Here is a 23,016-nt window from a genome sequence, read left to right on the forward strand (position 1 = left end):
CCTCACAGCCCATTATTCATCTGTTTTATATCCCTATCCTCCTGGGCCACTGCCACCAATGACTGCCTCCCCCACCACTTTCTCATTCCATCCCATACCTCTCATTTCCTGGCACCTCTTACTCCTGCTGACCTCTCATCTCACCACTGCATCACAGGACCTCTGGATCCTCAAGCTCTTTGAGGAGAATTTCTGCTCCCTCCTGGCCATCACAGAAGCCCAGCTGGGTCCAGGACTCTGCAGTTCTTATAACTCTCTGAGGAGGAGGCGACTCCCTCCTCTGCACCCTGTAGGCAGCCTCCCAATACCACACCCCACCCCATGCTCCGCAGAGCACCAAATGCAGAGAGCTCAAGCATCCCTCAACTCCATCTCCTCACCCCGAGGCTGGAACAAGCCACACATCAACTCACCCTCCCTTCACCAACACTGCTGCCAGAAACTAGGACCAGGCTTCACTGAGACTCACTTCTGGGGATTAAGATGCTGCTCCCACATCCAAGCAGGGAGATGACCTTGATGACCCCTCAATCTCATTTACAGTCCTTGACCTCAGCAAACACCTGTGCACTCATATTCTCGTGCCTGCTTTTTCCATCCTCTGCAGTTTCTGACCTACCTCCTCTAGGCATGTTCCCCGTTTCCTTCTTCACAGGGAAATGGAGGTTGTCAAGCAGGAAATCACAATCTCCTGCTCAAACATCCAGAAGCACATCTGCATCCATAGCCTCCCCACCCTCCTGCTCTGCAGGCCAGCATCCCACCCACCTCTGCCTACAGCTCCTCACAGCCAGGCCTCTAGGAAGGAGGTCAAAGCCTCCATCTTCACATCCTCACCTTCAATTACTGAAGGTTGGCCTCTGTCTGACAAATCCCTTGGGACGGCTCATTCCAAGACACTAGAGGTGGCTTTTTTACTGCCAAGTTCCTCAAAGCCCTGTCCTCCCAGGAAGTTCACATCTTCTGCCTCCTTGCCCCAGGCTCCTCCTCCATCTTCACTTAGGGGAGCTTTGGGGCCATTGAAGAAACCCTGAACCCTTGATCTGGACAGAGTAAATGTCCTTGACAGCAAGCTGTCCCTGGATGAGCAAACAGAAGGCAGTGCAGTGGCCCCACTGCCTTTAGCCTGATGTCACTGTGGAGTCATAAAAATGGTACAATAGCTTCTTCAGGCGGGGCTGGACTGGGCTCCATGAAATGGAAGAATCCTAGTCTCACAGGGCAGAGAGGGAAGAGCCTGCCTCCCCTGTTGGATCTGCTTTTGGGGACCCCCCCCAAACACACACCTCTCTGGCCTGCAGCAGCAATTTGCACTTTTACTTATCACCATTGCTCCCAGAGCTTAAGGTATTTCCAGAAGATTCCTGCTAAAATGCAAATATGTCACCCATGAGGAAAGCAAGCACTAAAGTCTCATATCCTAACAGCACACACTAGCTTGTCCCCCGTAGAGGGAGGAGACAATGGACAGGATAGTGGAGGGCAGGAAATACCCAGTCTGAATCCATTTAGGAGAGGACCTCGAGGCAGCCTTAAAGTGCATCCCATTGGTGCAGGTGAGTTGTGCTCACAGCAGCCTGGAAATGAGCATTTCCTGGGAGCACACACCCCCTTTTCTGCCTCCCGCCCTTGGACAACTGAGGGACAGCTGTGGTTTGTGACTTGCTCGAGGTCTCGTTGCTAAGCTGAAGATGCTGGTTTTATTTCTGGTGAAGGAACCCAAGTGCCTTCATGTTCTGGTCCCTATGCCTCCCTGCAGGTCCTGGCACACGTCACAGGCCTGGGGAGAACCTGTGAGCTGCCCCTTGAAGTCTGCAGCCAGCTCATGTCCACTGAAGCCCCAGCTCAGACCTGGCCCCTGCTCATCTCCTCCAGAGTGATTTTTATGCGGGTGGCTTCACACTACCAGTCCAACCCTTACTTGGCTTAGTGCTGTCACCCAGGGGCCAGAGAACTCGATTCTTTAAGTGTGACCTCATTCTCATTCTGCAGAGGATCTTAGGAGGAAGAAAGGGACCTGTCTAAAGTGGCTCTTAGTCAAACAGGATCAGTCCTGAGAGAAGCCAAGTTGCCCAGCTGTGACCAATTCCACGGGAAATCCTCACCTGCTCAGGCTCACAGCCATGGCACTTCCAGAAGGGCCCAGCAGGCCCACTGCCTTTTAAAAGTCACTTAATACAGTACAGTTTCCATACAGTAAAATGCTTGCTTTTAAAGGGTTCAACTGCATGAGTTTTGACAAATACAATAACATCTGCTGGCTTTAAAGCCACCTGTTACTAGAAGCTGCATCAGATTATTCTCCATCATCCAGAATTCCCAGAGCAATTAAATCTGGTACTTTTTTGTCTCCCTCATCATGGGCTTTTGTCTCATTCCTTTATTCGGTGTTCATCTCATGTCTCTAGCAACACAGGTGACCGTGGTCACCAGTGAGGTTCAATGTGTCACATCCACAGTACTCTATCCAGCATCCCGACACTCCAAGCTCCCACCAGCTCCATGAGGAGGAAACGTAGGCTTTCTGCAAACCGTCCAAGCAGCCTCAGGTAGATCAGAGTGGCTGCAGAGCTCAGGGCCGGGCACCCAAACTGCCCTTAATGCTATTCAGCTGTGACTCTGCTCTCCTTGGACTGTGGTCCAGACCCCTTCCACAGACTCCAAATGCTGGCCCTGCATGCAGACTTCCTAGTCCCCCGGCTCACTGGAGCCTAGGGCCTCCCAACATGATCTCATCATCACTCTTCCCTAAGATCCCTTCCCTTCTCTCCCATGAGCTTTTCCCTCCCAATGAGACATCTAGTAGCTGTGCAAAACATTTTGGTGTTTGATGAAAAACAGTGGCAAGAATCTGAAATACAGGCTTATTTTCCTTTCCCAACATGATGCCCCAGGTGGCACGTATGCAGAAAGGAAACAAGATAGGAGGGTGAGGGTGCCCTTTGGACATATCCCGTGCTGCAGTGCAGAAGTCTGGGTGCTGTACACGGCCTGGACTGTGGGCCTCTTTTCCTGAACCACTGCTGTTCCCACCAACTGCTGCCTCCTCACCCCACTCCCAGAAGCCGCTGTTTCCAGCCCAGCACTGCTCCAGCCTTTCCAGGGGCTTGTGTCCCACCTTTGGACAGCCGTCTGAGGTTTCTGTCCATCTGACACCACACCCGTCTGTGCACTGGGGACAGTATTCCCACTGCCCTGGTTTAACACTCCCATCAGATCTTCAAAGGATAAACCAAAGCAAACCCACCAGCTTGCAGTAGGGGCAGGGTAAGTCTTTAGGCAGCTGCTAAGTTGCAGAACAGGCCATCCTGAAGCCCTGATTTTGGTGAGAGGCTGTGAGTAAATGGGGAGACCATGCCCTGGGGCCTGCTTCATTAAACTCTTCAGCACAGAACCAGGTCCACCCATATAGGGGTAACTGCCCTCAGTTGTGCTCGACTTTCACCTTCACCATAAGGGAAGAGAGTTGAGAGCTGGAAATGGCCTAAAGCAAGGCTGAAGAGCTACCTCGGCCCAGTACCCCCAGAGGCCTGGGCTGGACACAGGACCCCGGGATGCCTTTGGGTTGGAGGTATGGAGCTGGAGGAGATGGCCACTGACAGGAATCTCCAGAGAGACTGAGGGGGGAGCATGCTCCTGGCCGAGCTTAGGAAGAGGGCTGTTGGTAGGGGACACTGAACCAGGAGAGTCTGTGAGCATCAACAGCAGGAGGGAAACAGGAGGGCCTGAGCTGTGACTCCAGCCATTCAGTCAGTGCCACTCAATCCAGGGACAATTGTTCTACCTTAATCGCAACTCTCAGGTTGGGTGAACCCAGACAAACACCTGACATACTGAGAAATGATCCCTGCTTTGACACTGACAATAGAGCCCACATCTCCAGAGAGATGCTGGAAAATGATAGGGGATAAGAATGTGCCAGCTGTAGGGGTCAGTATGTCTTACACTGACTTCTACCATTTTGTTTATCTTTCAATTTCAAAGGTGAGGAAATGAGGAGCGCTCCTCTGGAAGGTCAGCTCCTCCTCCAATTACTGAGGCACACTCCTTCCTTCATGGTAAAGATGTCGAGGACCAGAACGTCCAAGCAGTGGGGTTCTTCCTGTTCCATTCCAAGCCCCATGTGGCTTCCACATCTTTCAATTAGTTTTCATCACTGGGAGGAGGAGTATGTATCTACCTCCTTATCAATCAAGCACAAAACTGGAAGAAATCCAGATCATCAAATCCAACCCCCATCTATTCAAAGCAGGAACTAGAAGCCAAAGAAATAAGGCAAGTGATAAAAGTCAGGTCACCTTACTGTTCCCAAAGTTGCCAGGTGCTCTACCTGCTGGTGACAACTTTCCCCCCAAAACTGGACAGAGTAAACTTAATCACATGGGGCTAAATAAGGATCTGGCCTGATACTACATCATGCAAAGCTATCACTCACAAGCCATGTTAACACCTTAAAGATTAAACTGCCTTTTATGTCCTTACTCTTTGGGCACACCTGACTAGATTTGGAGTTTTTTCCTTGGCATCTAGGACATCTGAGGCACCAAATCCTGTTGAAGGCCACAGCCGAGTCGGGATGCTGGGCAAAATCCATACCACCACATCACACTATTCTCTACCACCTACTGTGTTTACCATGGTGGTGACACCCACTAGTCACATGCAGAATGGATATGAACACTTTTTCTAGAACATGCAGAATGGATATGAACACTTTTTCTAGAACACTAAGACCAGATAAATTACCCATTACAGTACAGTGTTAAGATCTCACATGCTCCCTTATCCCACACAACTGTCCTCTGACCCATGCCTCAAGTCTAGAATTGAGCCAGTTCGATGACAGCACATCAGTTTTACCTTACATTCTTCATCCAAGAGGTCCAAGATACCCAACTTAGCCTCTATGAGGTCGATGCAAGGTTGGTTATCATAAAAGTCAATCAAGGTCCAAGGGATCTGCTCCTTCATATATTCTTCTTGCTCCAGTTTGAACACATGCTAGGCCAAGAAGTAAAAGGTCAAGGTGAGCAAAATGAAGACACACCTTGACATGAATCTCCCTTAAACACTCAGGTGAGTTCTGGTTCCTAGAAAATGGCAGGTCACTGCCAGAAAAGGTTGGGGCACTAAGTCACAGTCATGACTGCAAAACAGAAAAGTTCGATGATTTCCCACAGAGAAATGTGACACCTACCGTAGGATAGTTAAATGATCAGTTGTGTCGCTACCCAACCAATCACAAGAAGTCACCCATACCTAGCCTGCATTTTCTTAAATGCTCTAGAAGCCCAGGATCAGAGGAGTGGGAATCAAAGCTAAGGAGACAAACATCAACTGTCAAAAGCTTCCCACGTCACCTCCACCCTGCAGGAGTGCACAGCCACTTTGGAAAGCTGGGGGCTCCTCCAGGAAACCAAGAGGAGATCAGGGCACTGATGGGACCCATGGACCTCAGATGGAAGAGAAGCGATTTGGGCTTTGCTCCAGAATGAGACAGCCAGGCCTCTGCCATCCCCAGCCCTGGCCCCCTGCTATTGAACCCCACTTACCGAGTTGAACTGCTGCTGGAGTTTCTCATTGGCATAGTTGATACAAAACTGCTCGAAGCTGTTGACCTCAAAAGTTTCAAACCTGCAGAAGAGAAAGTGGTAAGTACAAAGGAAAAAGACACCTCTGTTTACGGAAAAAAAAAAAAAAATTCACCAGGAATTCAACAAGATTACCCTCACCATCTATACCACGCCAGTTCAACCCTAAGGCCAGCACTGAACTCCCATTTCTGCTCCAAGGCTCAGAGGTCACTGTTAGAGACATCAGCACTACAGGGAACCTCCATAAGTTAGGGAAACTAGACAGCTATTTCCATAACTAGAAAATTACTAATAGTGGGAAAATTTAGGGAAAGCAGACATAAAACCGAGTTTAATTCCTAGCATCCCCCATCCCCCTCAAAAAAATAAAAATAAATAACAGGAGCTGAGGACAAGGAAAAGTTCCCAGAAGGGGAGGTTTTTGAGACACTGTGGGAGGGACAGACAGTGATACCACCAATAGGGGCCTGAGGCACAGGCCCATGCAGCCTACAGCATTATGTCTCCACACCTCCCCATTCCTCAATATCAAATTCTCTCAATGTTGAGACAGTGTCTTCCCCAAGTACTACTTTCAAACAGAAATGCTCATATGCTTCCCCAGATGAGGTTAGTGATGATGGTGGCGGGGAGATGGCAATCGATACAGAGGGACCACCAAAAATAGATTCATCACCCAACAGGCCTGAGTCAGTGCCTACAAAGCTTTAGGCTTCCCACGCCCACCTCCCCACTAAGGTATAAGACATGGATAAGCAGGAAGTCATCTCGAGATCAAAGAAGTCAACTGGTTGGAGACAACCGCATTAAAGTACAGCCTTTGGCCATGCCTGTGTGGGAGAAATAATTCTAGGTTAATAAAACAAGATCAAAGATGCAAGTCCATGCTAGGATGAAGGAGGCCACCTCTGTGTGATCCAGAGCAGGCAGAAAAGTGCCGTGTCGCTCAGTCATTATCCTGGAGTGCGGCCCTCCCAGCCCACGGGATAGTCCTACAGACTGAATTATGTCATTTAGAACCTCATTCCCTCCTCCCCACCATCCCAAGAAAGACTACTAATGATAGTCGAGACCAAAGGAGATTTAATAAAATCCAAAGATTAAAAAAAAAAAAAGCCACCCCAGCAATTGGCTCAATAGCGGCAACGGGACGTGCTGGCAGAGCTCCTCCTGAGCTCCACAGATAAAAAAAAGAAAAGATTTAAATATTGCTCATTTAAGGTTTACATTGGTTGTACTCCATGAAGAACATTCTCATTAATTTGAGATGGCTGAAATTAGCTCATAATATTGCTATTTCTAAGATATTATCTGGTAACCATTCCTCCGCCGTCTAGTGTAATTGCTGCAATGCCGGAGGGCCACAGATAGATGAGGAGGGGCTCAGGGAGCTTGGAACATGACTAAGAGGACTGAGCTCAGAAAGCCCCAGTGAGGGAGACAGGGCAACTTCCTCTCTGCCATGAAATTATATTTGGAGTAATCCTTCCCATCCACAGATGACTTTTTAAAATAATCACAATGGACCAATTTATAATTCACAGCATTAAAATGTCACAAGGAAATTTATATACTAGAGAAATTGGATTTCCCTTGTAAGATCAATGTGGAGAACATATAGACCAGAATCCGTGGGTGAGGGAAGTTCAAAACATAAAATAAGACCAGGATGTGGCATCTACACGGCTGGAGGGACAAGGATCACCCTGCTTTCATTTCTTTCTATCTTTAAAATATCAGTTGAAAAGTCAACAATTTCCTTCTCATTGTACTGCAATTTTCGGTGTAGCCAAGGCCCAAATACCTCTAAAAATGACACCGTAACTGTTGCAAAGTGCAGTAAAGATGTTGACTAGCCACCCGGAGTTAATTATTCCCCTCCGTGAATCCCCAGCTCCAGAACCTGGGCAGTCAGCAGTGAGACAGCATGAAGCTTCCGGGTGGGGCAGAAGAGCTGTCCCAGAAGAGCGCAGGGCAAAGGAACCAAAGCTCAGCCTATCCAGGTTCCAAAGAGCACTCCCTAGCATTTTGCCTTTGGTAGAATGTAAACACATGGAACACAGGATTCATAGGGGAGGACTTCCACCAAAGGATAAAAGTCATGCAGGAAAAATGACAGGGAAATTGACTCTAGACTAGCCGGTAAAAACTGGACCTCGGTGTACTGGGACCAGAGAGGTGATCCAAACATCCCTGCAAGGTTCCTTTCCATCCAGAAGCTCATGATCCTCACAGGGGACCTTGCAGGATATTAGTGAGCTTTCCTCAAACTTGGGTTGTTGGTTGCACCTTCAAACAGGAGGACTTAAATTCTACCCATGTACTTCTTTCTGAGCCCATATGTCCCCTCCCCACAAGAGACAGAAAGAACACAGTTCAAGGGACCACTCACACCCAAGGCCAAGAATAATTGGTCTTCTCAAGGACCTCCATCTGCCCCATTTGCCACGTGCTTCTAATTCTTGGCCCCTCTTCATTCCTGGAGCTCTGAAGTGGGAGAGGAAAATGCCTACGCTCTGGTCATCCTCTCCCAGCCAACTGTTCCAAGAACTGAGACCTGCAAAGAACAGCAAGTCATGATTCTTGCTGGAAAAAAGCAACTGGGAAGATAGGAAGCCAGCATATGAGAACCTCTTGACAGAGTCTAAACTTTATTTGCTTTAGGCTTTTAGAGGCAATCGAGGTTGTGGGAGGAGTTGCCGGCATGGACAAGAAAATGGAACTTAATCTGAGCCTTAGAAGCATGAAGGAGGGCCGCATTCCAAAGGGTTGGCTGCCTCAGAGAAACTCGGAAGGCTGAGATTGTTTTGGAGCACTTTGAGTTTTAAGGCTCCCCTCTAAGGCTGAGAGAGTGTCCTGGGTGAATCCAATAGTTTCAAATAACACTAGGATCAGCCATGATGTCCACCCTGAAAAAGAAAAACCCAGGGAGCTTCTCGGCCACTGTCCATGGGTTAGAGGGCAAAGACGGTCACTGAACTTCTTCCCCTGTATTTCCTTTGACACTTTTTCATGCTGACCAGGGAGAAGCTAGGTGACCCTTTTCTGAAAAACTATACTGGGGCTATAAAATTATCTGTAAGTTTGTTTTGGACAGTAGAACCAAGAAAACAATGCAAACCAAAGAAAGAATATTTTCTTCCATCAAAATGAAGACCAACAGTGAATCTAAGCAATTTACTTACAATACATCCTTAGTCAATCTATAGAATGGAAAATACTTACAAGTCTTTTTTCAGTAACAGGCTGATATCCAGAATATGTAGAAAACTCATAATACTCAACAAGAACCACCTAATTTTGAAAATGGGCAAAATAACTTGAGTAGATAGTTCTTCATATTAGATATAGAAATAGCCAAGAGGTACAAGATAACTAACATCATTACTCACTAGAAAAAAGGCAAATCAAACCACCGTTGCATACTACCTCACCCCATTAGGGTGACTACTAGGCAAAGAAATCCAGAAAATAACTGGTGCTGGTGACGATTGTTGACTTTTCAACTGATATTGTAAAATCCTTCTGTACAGTTGGGTATGTTAAATGGTGGAATCATTATGGAAAATATGGAAATGGCTCAAATTAGTAAAAGCAGAATTGCCATGTAACTCAGTAATCCAACTTGTAGGTATACATCCAGCAGAATTAAATCAGGACCCTGATGAGATTTTTGCACACCCAGGTTCCCTACAGCATTATTTACAAAAGCCTAGGGATGTGAACAATCCAAATGTCCATCAGTGAAAGAATGAATACACAAACTGTTACCAAAAAATGGGAAATCATTCAGCCTTTACAAATAAAGCCTGTCACATACTACAACATGGATGAACCTGGAGGACACTGTGCTAAGTGAAACCAATCACTAAGAAAAATACAAGGTAATCTCACATGCGATATCCAAAATAGTCAAAGAGAGGAGAATGATGGCTGCAAGAGGACTGGGAAAGGGAGAAATGAATTGTTTTGTGGGTACAGAGCTTTAGCTGGGCAAAACAAAAATTTGGGGGAACTTCCCCAACAATGTGAATAAACTTAATAGTGCTGAACTATACAATTAAAAAATGTTTAAGATAGTCAATTTTATGTTTGCAATTATATTTTTAAAAATATTAAAAAGCACTAAATAAGCTGGGTGGATATCGTGGCTCACACCTGTAATCCCAGCCACTTGGGAGGCAAAGGCAGGAGGATCATGAGTTCACCTGGCCTCCGCAACTTACTGACGTCCTAAGTACTTAGAGAGACCAGTCTCAAAAAACAAAAGGCTTGGAATATGACTCAGTGGTTAATTGACCCTGGGTTCAATCCCCAATCTCTCCCCCCCCCCCAAGAAAAGTTGGATATGATAAAATAACACATGACAGAGAAGCATATAAAAATCACAGCAAAATCCATTTCCCAATTCCTAGAGCCTACACTTCCCTGCTTCCTCCTCCCAACCTCTTCCCACTATGTCTCTACAGGACACATGAATCTATCACATCCTGTGTTGCTCCAGAGGTCTCCTAGGCAATTGTTCTCAGCAAGACCCGCTGGCCATAGCCAAATCCCACACTACCTTGGCATTTTGAAGGCTGAAGTCAAAGACCAATGTTTGTTCTCCCCAAAACACAGACATGCATTTCTCATTGCCTCAAGAAGGCAAGAGAAAGAAAAGGTTACAACTAATCAGGCCCATAGAGGCAAACAGGTTTATGCAACCTGAAAAGCAAGCCCCAGCCAAAAGCTGCCAGGCTCTCCTCTATTAATCTCCATCCCCTGCCTGGAAAGAAATACCCCAAGGCAAGCTGCACATACCCTTCGTTAAGGGGAGCAGCTTGACTTGGGTTTGCTGAAGTGCTCTGGGCATTGCTTGCTTTGCACTTTTGGAGCTGGGACAGAGGAACATCATGAAGGCAAGCAGTCCTTACACCAGGATGCTGGGTGTCTGGATGGCCTAGGAGGGCCTGTGAGCAGAGGGTTCACCATCATCCTGCAGAGGCAGCTTAGCAACCTAGCAAGCCTGCCTCAAAATAAAAAGAGCCGGGGGTATAGCTCAGTGGCAGAGCACTCTCGGGTTCAATGCCCAGTACTGCAAATTAAATAAAAACAGTGCTAGAGTTTCCTGATGCCATCGAGGAGAGATGCTCCTTAGAGATCATCATTTCCCACAGGTGTTGAGAAAGTCCAACGACTGGAATAAGCTTGAAATAGGAGGGAGGAGGGTACACAGGGCAACGGGTACGGTAGCAAGTCATCATCACATTAAAGAAAACAAGACAAATTCAGTGGATCTCTGGAAGGTGTCTCAAGTCCAAAGGAAGGCAGTACATACACCATAACTGGAGCAAGGAAATGACAGTGGATAGTTCATGGCTTTATCCCAAGTTTCCAAATATTCATTATCTCCCAGATTAAAAAATGATGTCACTGACCTGAGAGAACATCAGCAATGTGTCTAGACTCAATCCACCTGTGTGTCTGTGGCCAAGTGGTTTTAATTTCCTGGGCATTCATCACATGCCCTCTGACCAGGAGAATGAGCCTGGAGCCAACCATGTGGATGCAAAAACTTCCTGGCAGACCAAGCTGCTGAGGAGTGCATGTGCACTTAGGGAAAGCTTGGAGGGGCTTTCCCAGCATCCAGTGGCCCAGGGAGACAGCTGGCTTAACCCTAACCCAGCTCATATTTCACTCTTTCTTCTGCCTGTAGGGTGCAAGTTCAGCACTGAGACATGGAGACCCATGCATAACTATTACTTTTCTCCAAGAGGAGAATGAATCATTTCATAATGCAGTTAGAAAAAGAAGGAAAAAAGGAAGCTCCTGAGATAGGACAAGGATTTATAAAAGGGAAAACACCATAGTATGTCTGGAAGGAAACAGTAAGTGTAGAAAAGTTCCCTGGAGTGCTCATCAGGGGCTGCATGCATGTGGCCTGTGTTGGGACCTGCTCTCAGAAGCTGTTGGATACTCGCCAAGGAGCCCACAGGCTCTCCTGTATGAGGGAGACACACAGTCCAGGAGCTGACACTAGAACTAGGAGGTTGGGCCCTCTGGATTGTCACCCCAACTACTGACAACTGTACCTTTCAAACCACAAACCCTCCCTGCAATCTGTCTCTAAATCTCTTCTTTGGGCAGTCATGGGAGCTTAGGGAAAATAAATTCAATTGTAAAAATTTAACAAAAATAAGCACAAAATCCTAGCTTGCATAAGCCCAGCTGACAAATGCATACTCAGCAGGCCAAGGAGCTTAACTTCCAGAGGCTTCTTACCACTGGGCAGGCTGTCACTGGGAATTCCTGGGAAGGGAGCAATAGTCTATTTAAATTCAAGGCACTGTTAGGAAAATACATAATACAATAGAACTCAGGCACAACATTTTACGTATCACTACAATCAAAGTCATAATTTTTTTTTTTTAAACAGGCTATTAATGAGTTTGCAGGCTAATCTTTCTGAACCAAAGCTTCAATAAAATTAAGATTCTTGCACAGGCAGATAAAGGGCATCAGGTTAGACAGTGAGGCCTGGGTTTCTTCAGGTCTTCCTTGGGAAGGTAACACTAAAGGTCAGTGGCTTGGGAAATGTAATGACCTGAAAATATTTGAGGTAGAATAAAACAGAATCAATCACCAACATCTATATAGTAAGTTCCCAGACCACGCAGGCCGTTTCGTGCTCTCAACAAGTGCAACTGGAAGTACTGAGCAAAAAGCAGGCGCTCCACTGGCCAGAAGGGGAAGGGGCCTGCCCGTCACTCTGCTGAAACCCAGGAGGGTCTGTGAGAGGACGCATGCCCCCACCTCCCTCCTGAGGATCCTTCTCTACTCTTTGCCCCTCATCAGCCTCAAGGTTCTCTTCATACCTTGCTTCTTCCTCCCATTCCCAAAGGTGCCTCCCCAACTTCCCACATTCTACCAGGACTCCTCCTTTCAAGGATCCAGTTCAAACTTCACCTTCTGGGTAAAGCTTTACCTGACTAGGCAAACAAGTGTGCCCTCACTGGCCTTCAAGCTGCTAAGTGTCCAAATCTTCAAATGGATCATTCTACAATTCCTTCTGACACCTCTTGCATTACTAAGCTAGTGCACACAACTCTGCAGCCTATTCCCGAGGACTCTGCGAGGCCAGACATCAGGTTTCATTCTTCTTCCACCATACATATGGCATCGTTCAAAATGAGAATCCCAATGATCAACAGCAAAATCAAATGTAATTGGGAGAGCAAAGGCATAGGAAAAAAGCTGCTTTAAGTGAGGATTCTCGACTCCAACCTCACCACAAGGCACGTCCCAGCTGAGTTTCAGCCCACTAAGCAGTGCTTTGCTAGAGCAGCGCTGTTCTGATGACGCTGCACTTCTATGGGTCTGGACTTCTATTTTAAGGCAGAAGCCATGACTTCTAGGATTTGCAGATCCAGGAGGATTTCATCTATTATTAGCTTAAAGAGAGCAGGATGCTGGTCAGAAGATAAGTGCAAGGAGGGTTGCAACCCCTTCATACAACTTCAAAGAATTCTAGATGGGTCAGGAAAGAACCCCAGATACTGTGCCTCAGAACTTCATTGGAAGCTATAGAAACTAAAGACCAGAAAGGGACTGATCTATAGAGTGTCGTTCAGTTACTTGATGATGACACTGACACAGAAAGCCAATCCCCTGATGGCTCCTCAAGCACAACTTCCACCACACCATGATGCCTGGTCCAGCAAGAACGCTCTCTGTAATTAACAGTCCTTTCAATTAGCCAGGTAGTCCACCAGGATGATCACCCAACAGCACTGGGCAAAATCACACCTTTAAAAATCACTTTGGTGACATACTCAGTGAGGCTGAATGGCAGATTGAAATAAAACATGACCAACACACAAAACCTGACAGTAACTTACAGAATGATGATGGGCCACTCATGTCCCTCTCAGGGCCACAGCTGACCAGCAGTAAAAATAGATGTATCATTTCAGAACAGGGGAGCTACTAGTGTTCTGTTTGTACTGGGGACTGAACCCAGGGGCGCTTAACCACTGAGCCATATCTCCAGCCCATTTTTATGTTTTATTTAGACACAGGGTCTCACTGGTTGCTGAGGCTGGCTTTGAACTATCGATCCTCCTCTGCCTCAGCCTCCCAAGACACTGGGATTACACGAGTATGCCACTGTGACCGACTGCTACTAGTGTTTTGATGAGGCCCATTTTTTCCTTGGGACTGCCTTCTATCTTGAAATACACTAACCATCCTTGGCCTCACACCAGTAGTGACTGTTCATCATGACAGACAAAAATGCTCTCACATATTTTAAGCTCCCCTAGTTGAGATCAGGAAGTTCTCAAGTCCCTTGCTAGCCCTTAAATACCAGCAAGACGACCCTGGTGATCAGCAGGTGGAGCAAAAGCTGGGGGGAACAGGTGGCAGGCCTACCCATAGATGTCCAGGACCCCGATGAAGGAGTGCTGCTTGATGGAGGTGTGCAGGGCCTTGTTGATGTGCTCCACAATCCAGCCAAACAGCTGGGCGTAGATGTGTTTGGCCAGGGCATTGCGTGCATTGATGACCTGCTGCAGGGACATGGTCTTGACGTAGGTCTCTGAGGTGGTGACCAGCTTGCGATGGCACAGCCAGTGCTCCATCTGGTTGTGCTCCACCCCTAGCAGGCGGCAGAAGTTGCTCAGGTGTTCATCCTGGGGCTGGGTAGAGAACAAGCGGAAGAGACTTATCAAAGACCGGATCCCTTAGCCACATCCTCTCTCCTCCCCAGAAGGAAAACAAGTCCAATTGCAGCCCTCCCAGAACCCCATCTCCTCCCCATACACCACACCCCCACTAAATTAGAGCCAGAATAGTGTTGCTCAAACTAATCATCACACTGGCTGAAGACCAAATTATCAGGACTTCAACTCCCTTCTGTCCCCTCCTCCACTGCCAAGGTGCTGCTGAGTAACCAGGAAGAGGGAACTGCCCGAGAGAAAGGAGCAGAAAGGGAATTCATAGTGCAGGAATGGATGACCCATCCAGAGTTGGGAGCCATCAGGCAGCAGGTGCACAATCAGCAGTTTACATCTGCAGGGGGCCAGGTGCAGAGCTAACCCACAGCTGGGAAAGCAGTTTTCTTCCTGCTCTTCAGAATTCTTTGCTTACAAGTGTCACATCAAACTAGATGCATGTTCAAAATAACTCTTGGGCTCCTAAGGCTGGGGAGACCTTTTAAGGCACTCCTCTATACAAGGGTGAGGATGGCAGAGCATTGACCGCCTTCTGGGTGGGTAGAACACAGATTGGGAAGTTTAAACCCCCTTATTCCAAATTACACAAGATGCCAGTGGGTGTGTTCTGTCATGCTGGGCAAAAAAACCAGCTAAAACCCAATGGACGACGTCCCTCCTGGTACTTATTCCCTGCCGTCCCTGTAGCCTTAGCCACAGTAATACCAATTCACATGCAACTCAACTCCACTTATATTCTCAAAGCATTTACTGCTGGGAAAGGTTAATGTGAGAAGTTAGATAACATGGTGAAGATGTGGAAGATTTGGACCTAATATCAGTTGAAACACTTTTACTGATAAAAATCACATGAGTTTGGAGCTAGAAAGATCCTGGAAATTTCTCCATTTTAAGTCTCTTTCCCATATAGATAAAAAGCTGAGCCCTGAAGAGTTGCAATTGCTTACCTGGGTCCTGCTGACCCAGAGCTCCTCTGCCCAATGTACCCACTAGCTACCCAGCTGCCTCCAACGGCCGAGTGGAGTCTTCTTCAGCAGTTACCAATCACACCACCTGGCATCTGAGCCACTGAATAACTCAAGTCCCCACAGTGTCTTGTCTCACGTCACAAAAAATATGTAAGTCTCTTGGATAATTCCCACTGTCCGCTCACAGAGCCCAACAGAAAGCCTGTTCTGGGTTCCTCTCTGCTTGGGAAAGCTGCAAACCTAGCATTGAGCCTGCTGGAGAGCTTAACAACTCTCAGGCTGGAAGGGAATCCTTTAGAACACCATATGCCCCCTCCTAATGGTCCTAAATTGAACATAGGACTCATTTTCTGATGAAGCCACCTTATAAAATTTAAAGAAGGGCTTGTTCAATGAAAATCAACATGGATAACTATCATCATTTTCCCCTTAACACACATCCTCAGGCCATTTTTCCCCTGCAGATATCTAAAGTCCATCTACCCAAAACAAATGTAAAATATAATGCCAGTAGAAAGAACCTCCCCAAATCATTACAACCCATGTTTTTCTGAAACAATTGCAAACAGCATTAATTGGTTTTACCCACATCAGGTTAAAGACAATTGAACTGGTTTGCTAAATGTACCTTGTGAACACCGAGAGCTTATTTACCAAAGAAACCATGTTCCCAGGAACCTTTGGAACTGCCATCCTGATCCAACCCCCTTAATACTCAGATGAGGAAATTGAGGCTCAGCAAGGTTCCTGGACACCTGGCCACAGTGCCCACTTGGTGTGGGCTGGCTGGAGTGGACAGTCTTATACTTGCTCAGCAGTGGGGTGTCCTGCCACTTCCCTGGGCCAGCAGCCTTTTACCCTACAGCCTTCCCCTGCCAATATAAAGCCATATGGAGTTTAGTGCCTGAGGACTGTTTGGCAAGCAACAAGTTCATCTGTGGCAAATGTCCAATTTGTTCATCTGACCTATTTCCAAGAAATTCTTAATTGCTAGGGAATCCATCTGCAGTGCTGTGCCTAACATTTAAGAGGCCTGCCAGCAGCAAAAACAAGGACCAAGGCCTGCTCCCAGGTGCCCTCCCCCTTCCTGATGCTGCATGCTCTAAGTGCAGCAGTGGAGAGGAGCCACAGTAAAGGAATTCTGCTGTCCACCCAGGGACAGATGACCCACCCTGCAGTGAGCTGCCCTACTCACACCGGCTTCTGACTGCTGATTAAAGATGCTAACTGAAACTGATCTAACATCATGCCATTACACTTAGACATAATTAACTGATACTAAATCCATTAAAAATAGCCAGCATTATAGGTAACAGATTAGTTTTATGGGCCCATAGTGCCAAATTCAAGGAACAAATTGCCTCTGGTGTCCAAGTAATTGGATGTTGTTGGATCTCCAAGGTAACTGTGGCGATCATGGAACACATTCTCATGTTTTAATTAAAAATAAAAACTACCAAGCAGAAGGCACACTGCTTATGGGTAGACAACCTTTCCAACAGGAAGCCCACCCCATGGACCTGAGGAATAAGCCATCTCTGAGAGGCTACAAACACTTAACATGCATTTCTCAAGCTTGTACTCAGAGCCCTGCTTTGCTTAGCACCAATGGGAGCTGCCTGCAAGCAGAGGATAATCCCAGCTCAAAGGGCAAGACTGGCGGTGGTACAGGGGGAAGAACACAGTGGGGACCCTGTCCCAGCTGTGCCATTAACTGTCATTCTGGCCTTCGAGAGGTTCTCTCTGGGATTTAGATTCTCCTCTCCCATATGGTGAGAGGGATGCTCCCGAGATCCACTCTGGGTCAACATCAAGAATGGTGACAGTCATGACCTCAATCCACAGGCTGAGAGCTGAGGCCTTTCCACACAGGGCTGTGTTTTATCCTCCTCCTCACACTGGGGTAGGTGGCATCATCTATACCGCCCAGGAGGCAAGAGATGCAGAGAGGCATGGCAATTTCCCAGAGTCCTGCATCTGGGAAGTGGCAGAAGCAGGATTTGAGTCTCGGCAGTATTGGCTCAAGTCACTGCCCTCACTGTCCTTTAGACACCCTCTACTTGCAGAGCCATCTGAGACAGTATAGACTAACGGCCTGAGCTCACAAGCCTCCTGCCCCCTCTGCCTGGTAAGAGAAGGGTTGCTATCCCCATCTGGGCTCCGATTTGCCTAAGTTCCTCCCACTTCACCATCTGCATCCTCTAACTCCTCTTCCACGTGTGCCCTGATGGTCCCACCTTGGCATGGACCTCATACAAACATTCTACAAGTGCCAATGCGACAGGCAGAGACCATAACAGATGTGGTTCTAAAGTTTAGTGGGGGTACAGGCATTGATCAATCACTAAGACATATTTTCCTTCTCCCCTGAAGGTCCTCAGAGGCCAGGTATGAAAAATAAGCTCAGCGACATTTAGGCTATCCATTCTAAGATGGCACGAACCAGACCCCACACCCTACTGCAGGTCCTCAGGAACTCCTGGCCTGGTTCTCATGCTTCACCATCAACCTCGCCAACATCTTTGTCCATCTCATGCATACTTTCTTTCATTTTCATCACCTTCAAGTCCTAGAGAACAATAATTCATCCAGTTGTCTACCTCTTGAGTGCCTACTGAGTCCCGGACACTGTGCTTATAAAAGATATTGAACAAGAGCAGTCTCTGCTTGCACAGAGTTTGGGGGTAGGGTGGGGCAGCAAATCAAAGAATCATATGATAAATGCCAAATAGCCATGCTAAATGCCAGGGAGGAGAGGTAGAGAGTGCTGAGAATCCTAAACAGGGGGTTGGGGCATCAGCTCAATGTCAAAGCACAGGCTCAGCATGCTTGAGACCCTGCATTTGATCCCCAGAACTGACCCAGTCCCTCCCCAGCCAAAAGAGTCCATCATGGGGGATGAGACAGAGAAGTTTTTCAGTGGGCTGGAGGCTCAGGGAAACTTTGTCATATTTCTTGCATCTTACCAGCCTAAACCAGGAGCTTGTTAATGCCAAGATTCCTAATATTACCTGTCCCTGACACAAAACAGAGTATGCCTTTGTCTTAAGAATCTGTGGGGCATTTGCTGGGGTATGTGCGTAGGGGAGGCACAGATCCTCTATGCCTTTCTTGTTAAGAGAAAGACTTCATTGAACTATATTCAATGGCGCTATGGACTCAGTTTCGGGAGGGTCTGGCCTATAATAGAGACTCGCCCACCACCCATCAGGCACCCGTTTCTCTCCTAGCATCACTGTGCTAGCCCCAGGGTACCCCCATGTGCATACAAATAGGCACATAAATAACTTGGGTCAGAAACTGTTCTGGCTCGTCAGCCCCAACATTCCTTCCTTTTCCACAGGCCCAAGTGGGGGCTCCAGAGTCTGTGGTGAGGATGGAAACAGACCCAGGGACCTTCTCGAACCCAAACCTATTTCTCATTTAAGGAAAATGTGGGGTGGAGGGGAAACAGGTGATGAGCTCAGTCTGATCCCAGATAGAGCTCAGGTCTCCCACTCCCTAGGTAGGGCCAGTTTGATCTTCTGATAACCCTAAACCCCATATCTACAAGAGGTTAGTGAATGTCCACTCAATGGAAAAAGCAGCACCTTGTGAGTGGCCGTGGCACCTTTTGTCTTTCCCCAGCATTGCGTTATTTAAATCCTATGTCCTTGGAAATAAGACTCACACTTTGTATGTCTCTAGGACCTAGTCATAAATAGGCACAAAATAGGTAGAAATAGGTGTAGATTCATCTACTCAAAGTCAGAGCACCAGTTTTAGCCTAGGCCCTCATCACTAAATTCCAGACAGGACACAACAGTTGCCGTCTGTACCACCACACTGGGAACTGCTCCACCACCCACGCAGACAATGTATCTACCGCGTATCAGCCACTACATTGGGCACCAGGGCGAGAACCTTATCATGAGCCTTTGTGGAGTATTGCAGATTTGAGACATCTGTGGAAGTCCTGCAAAGTCTGCCTTATACTGGCATAATCCTGGCCAGTAAGGTCCCCTGTCCTGTATTTTCAGATAGACTGTAACTTCCTTTGAGGCAGTCACCAAGTATGGGACCCAATACTCTCATTTCCTTGTTGTAGCAAGCTCAGTCTGGAGCCCAGAAAGTACTCCATAGATTGATGACATGCTGTGGAATCCCATGTGCCTCAGAGTTGGTAAATCAACCCATCAAAAAGAATTTATTGAAGAGCCACTAAATTCCTTGCCCTCGCTGATAGACATTTGATAGTAGCTGATTTGAATGGATTGGTTCTTTTAAAAAAAATTATCAGTAAGTCAACAGAAATCATTCCTGTTAAGAATGAATAACCTAGGGGTGCCCTCTAAGTGCAGAAACACATTTCAGTCATATCGAACTGTAGGAATAAATTGTGTCCATTTTATCTCTGGTGCTGGGGTGCGACTTACTGATATGCTACAGGAATCACCATCCCGCTCAGCCTGAATCGCCACACTTCCCAGGTGCAGGATAGAAGCAATTATCTTAAAAATGCTTATCTGATGGGACTCTCTCACTCCTGCAAGAAAAAAAGTGAATGAATGACACTCAATATCCATGCTATGATACAAAGGACATTTTACCCTTTTTAAGGACTTAACCCTTATTTTTTTTTTTTTTTTTGATTTTTTCCATCCTGGGCCAATGACTCCTAAAATGACCAGGCTGTGCACCATGTAATTACCACTCACAGTAACAGCACAGAGGGCAAAAGGGCTGCTGGACTGAAAGGAAAATATTCAACTTCGATTGTCCCAAGTAGACCAGATGGGTCATGCCACTATTTTTACTTCTCCAAGAGCGTACGAGAGGCAGCAATCACACAGACTCATTTTGGACTTCATTTCAACCAAGCACCTTATGGACATTTTTTATGAGTTTAATAAGAATGTTCATTTATCTGCAGTCATTTCTCCCTCAACATAATATCCTGCAAACATCTGTGACAAATCCGCTGTGCCAATGGGGAAAGAAGAGTAGAAACAGTCCCTAAGGTGGCTGTTCCAGGGGATGCCCAGCCAGCTGGCTCACGGCCAGCTCAGATGGGGATGGTTGCTCTCCATGCTACGTATGCCCTCACAGTGACAGACATGCACGCCTAGCCCAGAACAATTGTGGCAGCAGAGAGGACTGTCAAATTTGTTATTTACCCAAGTGAATTGTCAAAGGCATGGATAATCTCTTAAAATTTATGTTTAGCTTGAAGCCATTATCGTATCTCCTTAAATTACAATATATTTCAGATTTATAAGGAAAGACAACAGAAAGATAATGAAGATATCTGTAAACCTACCATTGGATTTAGGAAGTAATAGTTATTGCCTCACATGCCTCTCTAGCTGCAGCTACTTATCTTCAGGCAATACTTAAGCTAAAAAAAAACGAAGTCAGTAATACCTATATAAACAGGATACACAGCCATGTCAAGCTACAATTACAAATTCTCCCAGATAATCTGTGAAGTGGACAACCCAAACATGAACTAGGCAAAGTGTACAGACAAAAAAGTCTCTTCTTAGTATGGGATACTCTAAATAAGCAGAATCTCACTGAGAAGCTGTGGCCCATGGTCTTTCTCTATAAAGTTTTATTAGAACATAGCCACACCCATTCACATTTTATCTGTGTCTGTTTCTGTGTTACCACAGCAAAGAAGGAGGTATAACAAAAACCACCTGGCTTTTTCTTAAGAAGAAGCGTTCCAACCTCTGGAATTAAAAAGGTGGGGGACAGACACATTTTTAGAGTATTAATGCTCTTATGAAAATAATTTCACAAGCACTATCTGCTTTGAGATTAAAGTATCCATCTTAGAGCCCTGGAGGGACTCACCCACTCCTACCAGCTCCTGTCCACTGCTTGCATTCACACTACAGAGGACCAATTGCTAGAGGCCTTCTCCTGTCTGTCCAACTGGCAGAATGCAGCCTGCTTGGGCTGGAAGTGTAATTCAGTGGCATAGCACTGCCCGGCATACGCAAGGCCCCGACACATGTTCTGTCCCCACACAAAAAAATAAATCCTTTCTCACATCAAGTGGTCAAGTGTCCTCCAAACCCCCCAGCCATAGAGAAAAAGGCATGTGATGCCGTGGCAGTAGTGGGTGCCTCTCGGTATGTTCTCTTAGCTTCATATCCTCCCTCCTTGCCCTGCTGACACTGGGGCTGCCGTCCTGTGCCTGCTGAAGGAAGGCCAGGCATGCTCCACAGAGAGCACCACAGTGATACATGAGGCCATGCAGCAGGGAGGCATCTCCCTCCCCCTTTCTGGTCCTCCCTAGTTATGACTGTCATCTGGTGCCTGGCAACCTCCCTGCTGAGCTCCCACTGTGCCTCCCTCAATATTCAACCCTGCATTAAAAGCTCCTCAGTAGGCCAGGCCCCACCCCACTCCAGGACAAGTGCCCTGGCTTGTGGAGACTGCTGGTCTCCACCCTCCGGCAAGTTTCTTCACCAAAATCTTAGATGTCATCTAAAGCTCAGCCAAGGCTCAGGGCTCCTCTACTCAAAAATTCCCACACTGGATGCCTCTCCTTGCCCTAGCCATAGCCTCTGTACCTACTAATTCTGGACCCTTAAAGTCCTCTTTTATCTCTTCATAGTTGTTAACCCTCTGCTGCTCTAGCCAACAAATGTTCATGTTCATTTTTCTCCATTGGAATAGCCAGTGTGATTTCTATCTCCTGGTAAGGTTTGTCCTTGTACCCATGAACTATTTATGGGCTGGTTACACTGAGATGTGTCCGACATGGGGATTTCAGCACTCAAGGGCCTGGTTTCCTCCCTACATAGGGATGAGGCCATGCCTTGTTTTGCTACTGAATAAAACTTCCCTGACAACCACTACAGAACACAACAGACTGCACTGAGTTAGTCACGAGGCTCAGAAGCTAAATTCTCTATCAAGGAAGGGGCTGGGAACGACATGGGGCCATGCTGAGTCACATGCTGGTTTGGGGCTGAATTCTCAGGCTTTCCTTTTTGTGGCTGCAGGTCCCAGGAATTGAGCATGTCCATTTCCCAATTAAGAAAGGCTCACCTTCCACCTTGCTACCTGGGGTTCTTCAAAGAGTGGAGCTGCAACCTCCTCTAGCTCTACTGTCCCCTTCTGTCCCTGAAGGACAGACAGAACTTCTTGCCTTGAGAATCCCACTGCTAAGGTCTCTATGGAAACAGGTAACAAAACCAACACTGCAGGTGGGACAGAGCATCCAGGCTTTTACAGTCTGCTTCCAGCTCCGATTCCGTGACTGTGGCACACAGGTAATTTGGCCCAGTGTTCTTCCTGCTAGAACACACTGCCTCTGAACCCAGACACTGCACAGAAGGCACGGCCACACTGAGCTTTCCTTTGTTGGTGTCAATGGCCCAGCGAGTGAAGCAGGATAGATCATAGTGCCTGGAAGAGATTTTCAAAACCTTGCTTTTTTTCTTCTCTTAGAGGCAGGGGGACAGGGAGATTGCCCACAGGGGCAGTCTATCACTGAGCTACATCCCCACCCCATTTAATTTTTGAGACAGGGTATCTATATGTAACCCAGGTTAGCCTTGAACTTGTGATTCTACCTCATCTTCCTGACTAGCTAGAATTACAGGTGGGTACCACTGCACCTGGCTCAAAACCTTTTCTTCTTTTAGTACTGGGGACTGAACCCTCAGTGCCTTAGCACTGAGTAGATCCTAGTTCTTTTTAAGACAAGGGGTATACTTGTTAAGTTGCTGAGGGTTCCGTTAA

At 46.9% G+C, this 23,016-nt stretch overlaps 1 protein-coding gene across 3 annotated transcripts in view; it reads right to left on the minus strand.

The window, feature by feature from the left end:
• Myo5b (myosin VB) overlaps positions 1-23,016 on the minus strand; it is a 312,210-nt gene that overhangs the window by 105,319 nt on the left and 183,875 nt on the right. For all 3 annotated transcript variants that reach the window (XM_046428405.1, XM_046428404.1, XM_046428403.1), the window contains exons 9-12: positions 19,692-19,801; positions 14,007-14,272; positions 5,553-5,634; positions 4,861-5,001 (exon numbers count right to left, since the gene is read on the minus strand). In XM_046428405.1, the coding sequence (XP_046284361.1) occupies positions 4,861-5,001; positions 5,553-5,634; positions 14,007-14,272; positions 19,692-19,801 (599 nt within the window). The remainder of the gene's footprint in view (positions 1-4,860; positions 5,002-5,552; positions 5,635-14,006; positions 14,273-19,691; positions 19,802-23,016) is intronic.

Source organism: Marmota monax, unplaced genomic scaffold (genome assembly GCF_021218885.2).
Source record: "Marmota monax isolate L192 unplaced genomic scaffold, Marmota_monax_Labrador192_F-V1.1 WCK01_AAM20220418_F8-fsc00031, whole genome shotgun sequence".
NCBI lineage: Eukaryota > Metazoa > Chordata > Mammalia > Rodentia > Sciuridae > Marmota > Marmota monax.